Source organism: Ornithodoros turicata, chromosome 7 (assembly GCF_037126465.1).
Source record: "Ornithodoros turicata isolate Travis chromosome 7, ASM3712646v1, whole genome shotgun sequence".
Taxonomy (NCBI): domain Eukaryota; kingdom Metazoa; phylum Arthropoda; class Arachnida; order Ixodida; family Argasidae; genus Ornithodoros; species Ornithodoros turicata.
This window is the reverse complement of record NC_088207.1, coordinates 7,430,207-7,444,978: the sequence shown is the minus strand read 5'-3', so window position 1 is coordinate 7,444,978 and position 14,772 is coordinate 7,430,207. Positions and strand designations below refer to the sequence as shown.

At 42.2% G+C, this 14,772-nt stretch overlaps 1 protein-coding gene across 1 annotated transcript in view; it reads left to right on the top strand.

The window, feature by feature from the left end:
* LOC135400181 (pre-rRNA-processing protein TSR1 homolog) overlaps positions 1-14,117 on the top strand; it is an 83,395-nt gene extending 69,278 nt beyond the window's left edge. The window contains exons 16-20 of the mRNA XM_064631919.1: positions 965-1,173; positions 3,986-4,088; positions 7,316-7,456; positions 13,125-13,199; positions 13,920-14,117. Coding sequence (XP_064487989.1) covers positions 965-1,173; positions 3,986-4,088; positions 7,316-7,456; positions 13,125-13,199; positions 13,920-14,092 — 701 coding nt within the window. The 3' untranslated portion in view covers positions 14,093-14,117. The remainder of the gene's footprint in view (positions 1-964; positions 1,174-3,985; positions 4,089-7,315; positions 7,457-13,124; positions 13,200-13,919) is intronic.
* Positions 14,118-14,772: the final 655 nt, after the last annotated feature.

Below are 14,772 nucleotides of genomic sequence, written 5' to 3'. Positions count from 1 at the left end.
CTATGATACTACGCAGGTCTAGACTACGACTGTAGTTATATCAGACATATATGTATATCGTAACTGCCAGAAGTATTTGTCTGATGTTCCCAACATATCAGAGCTTACTTTATCTGTGAAGCACCTGGAGAATGAAAGTTGTATGAAACGTAGTTGTCCCCTCGAGAGTCACTTTCTGGTTTGTTTGTTTTTTTTAACTCTAAAACCTGGTACTATAGAGGGGTTAAATGAAGTATGTGCTCTAATTGGATCTTAAGACTCTGCTACCGTTTTATTCCAAACCATTTGTTTGCAGTCTCGTAACCAATAGGTATTTTTTCTGTTTCAACGCTGCCATAATCAGGGAGCATTAACGACGTATATAGACAGAAAAACCTGGTAACATATTTCTGTGCCCAAGTTGAGGATGTGTGAATTATGTAAGTAAATGTGGCTCGGTGCCGGTCCAACCTTCTAGCTTTGGCGCAATATGCAGTTGAGTTTTCTGCAGAAGCTGTTAGCATGCTAACTCTACATCAAGCCTAGCCTAGCCCATTTTATTTCTTTCTCATATCACCATCACCTAGCATAATTAAGAAGAGCACAAAGACATGGACGGGAAGCAGACAACACGGTGCTACACTAACAACTGACAGGTTACTACAAACACATCCAGAGGAATTGAAAACTGGTTGAGGACAGTCACGCCCGTGACTCACACCTATCGAGAAACATGTGTCGAACGTGTAGGATATGACTGTCCTTATCCGGATCTTCTTCCCTCTGGATGTGTTCCTAATAAACTGTGAGTTGTTAGTGTAGCGCTGTGTTGTCTCTTTCTCGTACATGTTTTTGAGCGCTTCTTCGTGATGTTCCTGTTCTTGTACACCTGTTCAAGCATATAAAGAAAGACAATTCGAAAATGTTAACGACAGAATGAAATAAAATGTGGGTGAATTCTGATAATGAGTCTCGGGTCTTTCAGATGAATCTCTGCAAAATGGGAGTCCCCTCATAGCATTTGGTATGCTTCCCCATGAGCAGATGATGTCTGTGCTCAATGTGGCGGTGAAGAGAAGTGGAGATTATGTCCAGCCAATCAAATCAAAGGAACGATTGGTGTTTCACGTGGCCTTTCGTAGGTTTACAGCATGCCCAATCTTCTCGGCACACACTAATGGAGATAAGCACAAGGTGAGGGCCCAGGATAAAGGGACAGCAGTGTGTGAGCCAAAATATGAAATGGGTTAAACGTAACTGCTGCTCTGCAAGCCTACAATGCTCAGTGCTCTCTACTCTCTACTCTATATTTTGTAATGCTTGGTGACAAACGTTATAGGGCCAGATCCTCTAGAAACATATCAGCTGGGCAGAGACAGCACAGAAGACACCTGTTCTAAACAACGAAATGTTCCTACATGTATTTGTTATTCTTGTTGTTCCACAAGCATTTGGATTATTTTTTTCTCAGCTTCTGTTTCCAGCTGCAGGAGTTGTCTAAATCCTGAAGTGGTTATACGTAGGGTTGTGCGAATAGTGATTTTTGGGTTCGAATCGAATACGAATCGAATAATGTCGAATACCACACAAAAATATGTGCTTATTGCTGAATAGGAAGCGAAAGCTTGCATTGAAACCTGGTGCTCAGTTGTAGTTTGTGAGACTGACTGCGAATTACATACACATATTTCATGGATGAATATGTTTGTGCTAGAAGTGTCCTGAAAATTGTAATTCCAGACATAACGTAGCTGGCTGTGTGATTAAATCCCTCTTTCTTTGGCGTCATAACTGGTCCAGCCAAAGCTCAAAATAATTAAACTAACTTAAACATCCCTGCCAACATTTGCTAAAATATGTCTCAAAAGTGGCAATTTTCAGTGATCCCTCAAATCGCCCTTTTAAACCATGCCTGCAACCCCGCGGCACTGGCAGAAGTGTAAACTAGGCTTCGCCTGATGCTTGTAGACATGAGGCGAAGCCAACTTGCAGGATATCGTCAAGTCCGCACGCACAACACTGTAAAGTAAGCTTCACCTAACACTCAGAAGCATGAGGTGAAGCCACTTTGCAAGATAAATTTGAGGTGCAGAATGGTAAAGTAGGCTTCACCAAACGCTCAGAGGCACGAGTTGAAGCCAAGCTTCGAATATATTCGAGTATTCGATGAAATGTTATTCGGTTCGAATACGGATAGCGCGGTACCGTTATTCGGTACGAATATCGAATGTTTCGAATATTCGCACACCCCTACTTTTGAGATTTGTTTGATAAAATAATACATTTTGTTCTGATTCAGCGTTCACCTAATACAAATGCCTAGTGTTGGAGCATAAGTTTATGCTTATTCATGGTTTCTGCATCAATCATATCTTATTATGAAGTCTTGGTGTTTGTCCTGTTGTGGCAAGATGAAGTACTGCACTATTAAGCCTCATATCGTCATACACAAAAGAGCTCCATGGAGGGCATCAATATGTGGAGCCCCTAACTTTCCATGATTCTGCGAAATTTTGCCGTATTGTCCAGGTCTCGCAGAACCTGCTGTTTCCCTCAAGACGGTTAATTTTGTGCAGAGTATTCGAAATCTTCAGAAATGATGTAAGGACATCAATTTAACCTGTGGATTTAATAAGGGGATAGGTTGACTTATCCTTTACCAGTATAGGGGCTTTACCAATATGTTAGAATGTCCTCACATGAAGTACACCTCCATGTTGGGGGAAGTGCTTTGCTTTTACCCTCAACCTGACTGCTCATCTTCAAATGTGGATGCTGTGGCAAATGACTATATTGGTGCTTTTGAGGCACCTTTTGAGCTTCTTCCTTTCCATGCCAAGCCATGCTTTTCTTACTGCTGGAGGAGGGCAGGGCAACATGCGTATCTGCATGTCTGATGTTCTCCCAGATATGCAATGTGTCTGCTTCAACGTTCAAATTAAGACATCTTTTTGTCTACACAAATGTGTCTGTGTGCTCACGTGTATGAGTACCTTTGGACTTTGTTGAATTAAGATGAAAACGTTGAACTTGTGGAAGGCTATCATATATGAAAAATACATTGCAATAATGCAGTGTTTACTCTCATAATTAATGCGTCCCTGACATGAGCGCGCAAATGTTGACAATTTATTTTTTGCAGTTATTCTAGCAGCACTATTGCCCCGTATCAACACTCTCCCTACTAACACTTCTCTTCTAAGTGGTACATTTTGGGGTAGGAACGATCTGTTAATTGTACAAACAAATAGTATAGGAATTTGTGTTCTCAGAGGATACAGGCTGGCAAGACCGTTTTCTTTTCTGCATGCTTACAAGCTATAATCTTGTTTCTAATAAGCGTACTAGCAGATAGTTCACAAATTTGACATTAGCTTTCAGAGTATTTGATATTATGAAGTTTTCTGGAAGTATTTGTACAAATAGAGAACACTGTCTTAAGGCTTGCATCCACCTTAAAGTGCACACTCTGTATATGCATTCAGAACTGTACAAATGCACGTTTACAAATGCAAGGTCAGGCCTAGCCATAAACAGGAAGCTTAATTTCTTGCAGCATGAATATCCTTTCAAGCCTGATAACAACAAGCAATGATAGTTGTCATGTATGTGTCTTCCTTGCAGTTTAACATATTTAAATTGAATTTTAAAAAAAAGCTCCATGGATGCAAAAACATATTGCAGAGAAGATGTTACAAAAATATGAAACGTTGGTTTGGCCGTAGCAGTGCAGAGGTCGCTTGAAATGTTTTGTTTCGACAGATTGAATCTGCAGCATTGACATGCTCGTGGGAAAATGCTCGTTTGTGTCCAAAAGTTCAACAGATTTACGAAAAAATTACTAAGGGGCCGCTGTGAAATGGAAGGAACACGTCCAAGTGTTCAGTGTCCAGACCAGATAAAACCAGAACTACGGAGAGTGCCATAAGGCTGTTCTTCTCTGTCTTTCCTCAACATCCTGACATGACCAATGAGTTGAGGCATTACAGGTGTTTCTTCATTTCAGTACGAACGGTTCCTGAGGAACGACGCTGTGTGTGTGGCCACATTGTTCGCTCCCGTTGTGTTCCCTCCAGCTCCTGTTCTGCTGTTCAAGGAAGATGCCGGTGGTAGGTGTCAATTGCATAAATTGTCCTTCCGTTTGAGTTCTCGATCAAGGCAAAAGCCTCAGGTCGGGATCTGCCAATATTTTGAATGGGGAGCTTTCTCCTGGTAGAATAATAAAAGTCCCTGTTGAAGTACCTCCACTTTTGCTTTGATCTACCTTTTCGACCCATGACCCATAGTTAGACAGTACAAAATATGGATCTTCGTAGTTATGCCTCAGGCTTTCTGCAATGGAAATTTTTTTTTCCGCAAAAGTGGGATTTACAAAGTCCCGATTCCATGGGTAAGAGAAAAGAAGCAGCAAAAAGTGCAGCATTCTCCCAAGTTAGCACACAGACGCATCTTGCAAGCTTTCCTAACTTTTCAGTGAGCAAACAAAAATAGATTTAACTCCGTCAATCTATCTCGGGGGGGGGGTTGCTTTTGCAACATTTCCTTTCGTCACAGCACATTCATCCGTGTAAGTGTAGTTGTGAATCATTGTGCTTCAGCTGAGAAAATGTTGCATATCAATTGAAATCCTGAGAACCTCTGTAATCCTCTGTAATCCTCTGTAATATGTACTGTAAAAGTCCTTGATTTCGTGTGAAACATATTTTCGCGTTTTGGTGGAAGCCATAGTTGAGAAACAATTCGTGGGAATTTAAATTTATGGAAATCGCGGATTAATTTTTCTTAATGATGTCAGTGTATCTACTTTGTGAATACCTAAAGTTGCGAATTTTCGGCGCTCGCGGAAAACGCGAAAAATTGTTTCATGTGGAAAAAAAAATTCACGCTTTTACAGTATATCGAATATATTTGGTGAAAAATGGACGACTTTGAGGACAGTAGGTTCAGCGAGACATGCCCAATTCCACAAAATTTTGAGGATTCGCAGAGGCTAGGGGCTCTAGTTAGTCATAAGCTTCTGGAGATACTTTAATGTTGGTCACTTCAGGAAGCTAGTTGTGCCACTATTTCATACACATTTGCAATTCTTTTAAGAATACTTTTCACACGTTGGCACATAGTTCAGACCTCATTTTTTCACTCATTCTGTGCCATGTATACCTCTGGGCTTCCTCTTTTGCAGTACTGTTTTCGTGTTCCTCGTAAACTCTTACCTCACGTAGATTGAGAGTGGTTCGATATATTTCAGTAGGACTGCGGGAAATGATTATTGAAAACACGGGGTATCCGTGATAATTTTTGGGAACTGAACTGTAAGAGGTCAAGCAGGACCATTGGATCATTTGCCATGGATGACCCAGCTGTTGAGAGAGAGAGGGTCTTGCAGGCGATGAGTATTGCATACACAGATCTACAGATATACAGGGTGTTACCCAAAAAAAATCTACCCGTGCCAGCATGCCTTGCTCAGCAATTGCTCAATGCAAATGGGATGTTATGTTGTCTACGTATAATGTTCTGATTTCATTTAATTTCTTTTATTTCACCTTAAATGCCCTTGCAGGCTTTACATAAGGGAGTGGATAAATTGACACAATATCAACGTTTACAAACATGATGCAAACGTGAAGTTACAAAAAAAAAAGAAAAATAATAATTGAAAATAAATGAGAGCCACAAAAAGTTAGACACCGTACATAACAAGCCATTAATGCAAAAAATATGAATGCAAAAGTGAGCATCGTAGTAAAAACACGTTAGCAGGGAAGATATGATGACAACTGTGAACGAAATGAAGCACCGTCCAGTATGCTTAATAGTGATTCGGGTATACCATTCCATTCGCTTATTGCGAGAGGCAGAAATGAGTTAGAGTAAGCTAATGTTCTGCATTGAGGACGTCTTATTTTGTATGGATGATCAATGCAAGATGACACGTAGTCAGGCGGTGTTATGAGGATGTCGTTAAGGAATGGACATTCGATCGTGCTAAATTTTAAAGGGATTGAGCATCGCAGTGCAAAGTCATGTAATGCAAAATGTATGAATGTCGTCACTCAAAGTAGCGGTGCTGCAAAGAGCAGTTGAGATGGTACACACCAGACGCACAACACTGTAGTAGTTGTTATTGCAGAACAGCTCATTGCGATCCTAGGCGTTTGAGTGTTGTGCATCACAATGCTGTCTGAGGAGCACCGTTTAGACGACGACCTACTAGATACATCTAACGACCATGTCATAGTCAGTAACCCCTATGAGGAGCCCATCTGCACGATGCGCTAAGGGTGCTACTAATTGGCCTGCGAGATCTACATCATCATCGGACAATGGAAATTTGAATTTTGAACACACAGAAGCGGACGTACGACTACCTTAGCAGGCGACGGCAACAGCTCCGACGAAAACGCTGAATGAATAGAATGATTATGATAATCAATTTTAGAAAGAAGCATCTCCTGTGGGACATCTACCGCTTGTACAAAAATACTAAGGTAGGTTGAAGTACAAAGTATTGCAGAAATTGAGGAAGCAATAACCGGGACGATGAGTAGCACCTCTGCTAGCTTCCAGATGCAGAGCTGGGAGGGGGTGCCTATGACATGGTCGTTATCATCTAGTAGGTTGTGGTTTAGATGGCCCTTCATAACACTGCCATCTTCTGGTAGAGCCCTGGACCGGTAATCCAGAAGATGTGGGTTCGATCCCTACAGCTGGCTAACCTTTTCAGTGACTTTCATCTTTCTGCCATCTTGATTGTTCCGAATATGAGATTCGTACGTTTCGCATTATAACTTTGCACTACGATGCTCAATCCCTTTGAACTTTAGGAGGATAGAATATCCTAATAAGCTTTATATGTAGACAACAGAATTTTCCATCCGCACTGAGTAATAGACGATTTTAAAAAGATGCACCGCGCAAAAGCAGCATGGGAACTTTGAGCGAGTCTGCTTCGGTTATAGTTTACCCCGGCTAATGCTGCTGCTACACACACCGGGAATGTTGTTGTTCTTCATCTACCTCCGTCTCTGTCCGTCTCGTAATGCTCTAAGGCGCTCTAAGTTCCCATGAGCCTTTGCGTGCCACAGGTGGCGCTTGCCTTTCTAAAAATGGCTATTGCTCAGCATGGCATGCCGGTACGGGTGGACTTTTATGGCGTAACACCCTGTACATCTCATTATTCATCAATGGTTGGCAAGTGCACAAGTGGCAGCGATTGCTCGCAATGTAGCTTTCTCAGGTTTCTGTGCATCATAATGGATCTTGCAGACACGTAAGAATGTTGTCGAATGAATCCAATACTCCTTCTGTGTATGACCCACCTTGTACTGTGCAGGTGGAATCCATTTTATTGGATCGGGCACTGTGCTGAATGCAGACCCAGACCGTGTTGTGGTCAAGAGAGCTGTTCTCAGCGGACACCCGTTCAAGATCAACCGCAAGTCAGCTGTTGTCAGATACATGTTCTTCAACAGAGGTAAGGATGGGATCTCTTGCAGTCAAGTCATTAGCAAACACTATGGATGTCTGTGAATACTAGTTGAATGTGACAGGCGAGGAAGCTCGATATAACTCATAGGCAGAGGAGTGCAAATATGGTGATTTTCGTGATCAAATCGAAGTTCGATTGAAAAGCACCACTGTCGAATGCAATGGAATTTGAATATCTTTTGAATAACGAACAAATAGTTTGGTTGTTCGAGACATATTACCGAGACAAGAAAATTACCAGCATAGGCAGCGCACGTGTCTACCACTCCTTTTACGGCGTGCCTACAGCACGTGACAACCACAGTGACTAACAAAAACTCGCGCAAGGACATCGCTTGGACAATGGACAGGGGAAGGTTTCTCCTCCTCTTCTTCTTCATGGTGAAGGAGAAGGACACGTGCAGAAGGCGTTCGGTGCCCAGAGATTTCGTTAAATAGAGGCAACTAAACTAATGTATGTCGTTAAATCGAGCGCAAAAATACATTGGCATTGCTACCAGTTACGTCAGCACTGGCAATATCCACCACAATGTCCGCATCGGTCCATTGCACCACACAGCACCGTTGACACCGGCGTAGTCGCTCGCGCTCACATTTGGAGGAAACATCTACACTTCATAAAGCGCGCCGCCAGCTATGCCTCCCTGAGTTTTTCGGGAAATATTTTTTCCTACATCTGGGGGGTAGAAATCGGGTAAATAAACACGTGCACTAAATTCATGCAAATTTGGGTGAAAAAACTTCCAGTACGCTAAATTTGGGGAGAAATCTGGCTCAGTTATTCAAACTAATTGTAGCAGTTTGGTACAAACGGTGATGTGACTGTATTTTCCTGCCAAACAGGTAAGTTAGTGCATTCCTACAGACATCTCAGTGAGAGCAATTTGCCGGGTAAAAATCTGGTTTCACCCTAAAGAGGCAACCTTCAATTCGGGGTGCAAGTTCGGGGAAGAATCGGGTAAAACCCTAAAACTTCAGGCTCTAATTATTGACAGTCGCGACTGATCCGAACCGGTGTAGTAAGTTACGGTGCTTTGCTTTACATGAGCTCAAGTCCCAGCAATCATTTGCATAGTACCGAGCAAGCAGTTCTACTTTCAGTTTCATGCCAGGGTACCGACGTGTCGTTAGCGAATGATTCATTCACAATGAATGAATCTTCATCAGAGTGAACCATGAGAACCGGCTCATCAGTCGTGCAAAATTCTCGTCCAGTCGGTTCATGTTCACCGTAGATCTCGGAGCTCTGCAGGGAACAAGGGACTGTTTGCGAATAGCCACCTGCTGCTAGTAAGAATACAAAGCCTCACTGCATTTCCACTATCCATATCCATCGATGTCCACTATCCACACTCCCACAGATGCAACAAAATCGCTTCTCTCGGCACGCCCACCCGCGATATTTGGGCCAAATTGATGTCATTCCCTACAGTAATGGGGAATCGATTGCAATCAACAAGCTTACCGCAGTTTTCCAAATCCCTGTGAATGAAAATAATCGAGTAACTCTGAAATCCGAAGTAGCTCCTACTTTCCAAGTGCTTGTACAGCGAAAACCACCTATAATTAGAGCCTGAAGTTTGAGGGTTTTACCCGATTCTTCCCCGAAATAGCACCCCGAATTCAAGGTTCACCCTTTGGGGTGAAACCCGATTTTCACCCGGCAAATTGTCCTCACTGGGATGTCTGTAGGAATGCATTAACTTGCTTTTTTTGGCAGCAAATGCAGTTACATCACCATTTGTACCAAACCACTACAATTAGTTTGAGTAAATAAGCCAGATTTATCCCCGAATTTAGCATACGGGGAGCTTTTTCACCTGAATTCGCGTTAATTTAGTGCACACGTTTATTTACCCGATTTTTACCCCCCGAATTTAGAAAAAAAATATTTCCCGAAAACTTCAGGCTCTACATATAATGATATCAACGGTAATCACGAATTCTACCGTTATATGGGGTACATCGTCCCCGAAAAGTCGCGCGCTACTCTGCGTGTAGTAAAAAAAAAAAAAAAGACAGATGCTAAAAAAGCTGTGAAGCTGTGTGACATCGCACTGGCTAGGGAATACAGCGGCCAGAACTCTTGGCATGAACCAGGGAACATATCTGGACAACTTCTGGCAACATTACACGCCATCATTACGCAAGTTGACTTCACCTAACACCTGCATGCTTTAGGAGAAGCTCGCTTTACACAACACTGTCGCATGACTCACGGGTGGAAGGCACGTGCTAGGCATTTTGAATCATCTCGCAAATTTGAGCAGCATTGGCCAAATACGGAGACACAAAAGCGTTACCACCTACCTCTTTCACTGACACTATTGAAAAATGAAAAGTCGCTGTCTATTTTGTTGCCTCAATTTTTATTTTCGTTTAATTCTTTCGATACGAATTTCGGATGACACCAATTTTTTCTGCTACCCGGTGAGATTCGTATCATAGAGATTTTACTATCTAAGATGTATGTATGATCTTATCGCCTTACTTTTTTTCACCGCGAGGTTACACGTATGGGACAGCATCTAACATCATTACACGAGTACCTGTCTCCATCGCTGTACGCGTGTCATTTCACCATAGAAATACCTAATGTATATTTTGACGGTAAAATCATAAACCATCATTTTACGAGGGATATCGTTATACGAGGTATCGTTGTCCGTGGGTTTTACTCTAATGCTTACGAAACAGAAGAGGAAAGCAAAATCGTGGCACGAAGAAATTGTTGAGTTGAGTTGCGGGTTGAGCAAACTGATGGAGATGGCAGCTGCTGGCTCTACTCTTTGCAATAATCTTCAGCCGCGGCAACCTGGCCCTGCAATCTTTACGTCAATTCCAATTCCAACGATCAAATGTTGAGCACGGTCCGATAACGAGGCTGTCCGGGAGCGAGCCTCGGTAGAACATAAAGTTACACTTACACATTTTGAACACGATCCTGTTCCCAGAACCTCAGGACAAGGCTCGCGGAACCCTGGTTACAAAACACTGACGTAGAAGTGTGCATGTATTTGAAATTTCGAATATGAATCGAATATTTTTGATAAAAATGAAAATACAGTAAACCCCCGATAACTCGAAGTCGTAAAAACCGGAAAAAATTTCGAGATAAGCGGGGTTTCGAGTTAAGCGAACAGCGAAAATTACGTTGCCACGATGTTACCACAATGCGCTATGTTATGAAACGTAAAAAAAAGCGTTCCTACAGTAATACGGCTCGTAAACAATTCCGAAGCCATTTATTTTTTAACATCATCTGAGACTGAATAACTCCGTAATAGCAATCTGCTTGGCATTTGCGTCTGTGAACAAGAAAGCATCTTCAAGCACTTCAATGCAACGCATGAGACGCTCCTCCCGGCACGTCACTACCGCGGCCACTCTCGACGATTTCTGTATCACTCAGTTCACCGCTACTGGGCATCGCCGTCGTAAAGCGCATAGTCCTCGATGTTGAAGTAAGTCACTCTCCCCAAAACATGCGAGGCGCATCACGTCGTTGCACAATTCATCACAGCCACTGAAGTGGTCTGCTGGCTCCGGTACGGTGGTGGAAGACCAGAAACCCGCATGAATGAAACAGTTCATGCTACTGTCTTGATGGACTTGCTACCAGGCCTTTGATAAGTGCCACCTTCCGCTCCAAAGTCAGGGACTTTCATGCGCGTTGTTCAGCCATCATGGCGCCGCGAAGAACAAAACGAAGAGATTCTCGGACGAATGCAGAGGAGGAGGAGGAGTAACGTTGGGTGGAAAGGGGAGTGCTGTCTGCCTGCCACAGCTAGCGGCGCGTGAGGCGTGAGTCACTAGGACTGAAAGGCTTTGACCTTGACCTAGCCTGGGGGACCGAAGAATGCACGTTATCAGCGGTAGGTACGCAGACCTACCGGTGATGGGATTTCGAGATATCCGTACTCGGGCAAAAAAAAGCTTCGACTTAAAAGGGCCCAAATATATAGGAAGCATTGGGACATGGATCGGGACGCAAAAAATATTCAAGATAACCGATATTTCGAGATAAGCGAGTTCGAGTTAACGAGGGTTTACTGTACATCGAATATTTGAATTTTTGCGGATATCCTAGCAGCTGACCAAAAATCTGTTGCGGGTGCTGAAATTTGCACTTTGCGGTAACAGCATCAAACATGAATAGTAGAACAGATGCAAAGCGACACGTGGAGCTTTTGAGGTACGCTGTTACAACTGTATGCCAAAATGGGTAAGGCTTCACTGACGACGTACACACCTGATGTATTGTGGAAAAATGTGGAGTATTCCTACTAATTTTCCGTAAGCCTCACATTTGCGCTATAACAGAACTTGTTTTATGTTTTTCTACTTGTCTGCAAAAGTTTGCGAGAGTGTAGTTAGTAGGCACCGCTGTATGCAGAAGTCTTTGTCGCACTCAACACACACGAATTCGGTGTCTTTCCATTGGCAAGTGCACAGTGTTGCGTGTCGCCTGTCTGTGCGGGCAATGCTCATCTTTCAGCGAAATAACCAGTGTACTTGTAAAAATGGCCCACAGATGGTGCCACAGTTCGCCGGAGAAGCCTCGAGCATCCAAACAGCAATCTCGAAACAGCAAAGCATCACCATAAAGAGAGGGCGCAAAAATTCGAACCGAGACATTTGGACGGACTGGTATGCTCATACCCTTTAAAAGATTAATATAATCTCAGTCGCTTATACAGGAGACATTCAGTTGTATGCAGATGACTCTAATGTGTTTTTTTGTGGTACTTCCCTGTCTCGACTAAATGTTACTTTGAATAATAATAACTACCTTAGGGAGCTTTTGAAATGGCTAGATGCAAATGGATCACAAATGAATATTAAAAAGACAAAATACATTATATTCACTCCCAAAAATAAACCACCTACCATATGCCAGAAACTGTTTGAACCGTATAGAAATTGGTCCAATGGACTATAAAATATAGTCCATTGGTCCATATAGAAAATATATCATGTGAAATTGACAGCACAAATAGGCGTACTCCTCTGTATTAAAGAACTTGTACCTACTTGATTAAGGTCACTATACTACACAGTGATTTACCCAACACTGGGGTGCCCCGTGCTGCATCTCATTTCTTTGCCACGATTAATTTTTGTTTTCCTGTTTACTTCTGTGGATTATCAGGTGTATAAGGCTGGGTGTTGCTGATGTTGTCATAAGTTGGTTGGAAGTGTATCAGCTAGATGTGTCATTGTCCCTGGGTTTTAGTGTATAGTCGCCAACAGCTGGTCATTACATGTACCTTATGCTATGGTGTACGCTAGTGTTTTGTTCTGTACTTGTACAGACAGACAGACCTTCGGAAGACCAGTAAAAGTAACTGTATGCAAACAGTATCCTTGCACAGGAGTGGCATAACCAGAGGTGGGTTTCTGGAATTCAAACCCCTGGGGCTCGTATTTGGTAAAGGGAAAACTGGGGTAAAATTCTCCCCCCCCCCTCCCTCCCCCCATGTAAAGTTCCCACAGGACCTCTCGCAAGACATTTTTTCTGACATTTTCATTGTATGCGGTATTGTGCATATTAGAGCTGTGCCTGGTCGTGAAGCAAGGCCTAAAAGATGACATATTTGTATAGGATGTTTTTGTACAGGTTTGCGATAACGTGCCTTTGTTTTCTATGACAGATGATATCCTCTGGTTCAGACCTGTGGAACTGAAAACAAAGTATGGCAGAAGAGGGCACATCAAAGAGCCACTTGGTAAGCACTTAAGTTGCATTGCACGGTGAGAATAATAGTCGCAAGTACTATACCTTGAAAGCATTTAAAACTTCCACGGAATCTCAATTAGTTTCCTGTAATAAGATGTTTTGTCAGTTGACTGACTTGGTTCCTTAAGAGGTCTCCAAAATTTCCATGGGATGGACATCATAAAATTATCTAAAATCCTGCCAGTCTAGTCAAGTTTTACTTGCTCAAGTTTGACGTTTGCTCGAATGCGATTCTATTAGCAGCACGACGTTGGCACCTTAGTCATCTCTTGAGACGAATTATTTCCCACGTTACTCGCCGAGTCCCCCTTGAGAATTTTTCTTTTTTCTATTTCGGATGTACGTTTTGTACACCATTTTTTATACTGAAGCTATATGTCATTAACGTTTGTATATGTTTTTGTATATGTCATGAAGAAAATTTTTCATATGGAGGAGTACACAGTTATCATGTGCAGCCTCAAAATTTTAAACTGTTCTAATGTATTTTATCTTGCGTATTTTATTGTGTTGTATTATATTAGCATTGTTTGTCAAAATACTTTCAAGATAACTTTTCATGATCAGATAATCTATATAACAAAAACAGTAATTTCAGTGTCGCTCACTTCACTCGATACCATTACCAAGTCCAGCATAGAATTGGTGAACCTATATCTTGTTGTATACAAGATTCTGACTACATGCTTGTTTCAAAACTTCTTTTCAGGCACCCATGGACATATGAAATGCGTGTTCAATGGACAGCTCAAGTCAGAAGATACGGTACTCATGCACCTATACAAACGAGTCTTCCCCAAGTGGACATTTGATGCTGATGCCCCCAGACCAGCTCCTAAGTATGTACAGGACGATAAAAGCACAGAATCTATGGACTCTTAATAAACTGTACCACTTTGTCAAAGTCTTATATGTGTGCTTGTAATGTACAGCCACGTTCAAAATTGCAATAGGTTCCGTGTAAGAAGTTGGGCATAACAGACACTTGTGAAAGCTAAAAAAATTTGTTTCCACAGCAGTGTTGCATCTTCACTCGTTATTATGACATCCCCACTTTGTGACCATCTTTCTAGGCAACTGTTTCTTCCCCCTCATTATTATGACAACTCGTTGATCTGACTATGACTGACGGATCAGTTAGAATGCTTGTATCCTGCCCCCATTATTATGACAACCGACTGTTCACCTTGCAACCCTTCTGTTTCAAAAAATACAGTGGGCTCGGCTGATGCACATGTGAACGATGTCGTCCAAAGCACAACCCAGTTTTCGGGTGAATGCATTGTGAGTCAAAGTCCTCACACAGAAAGCAGTACTACCTAAAAGGACAGGACCAATTTCTATCAGGAAAAAAAAACTGTAAATAAACCACTTTTGAATTGGACTTTGGACTTTTGGAATTGGACTTTTAAAATATGTAGTAGATCTACAAGCGTTGTGTGTCATTTTGCGTGTGGTTTCCATTAGTATGACAAGTTGCTTTATGACCAAAATCAGTGTGAACGGACTTGGTCATATTAACGAGTTTAGACTGTATTATGTGTAGTTTTATGAGGCTTGTG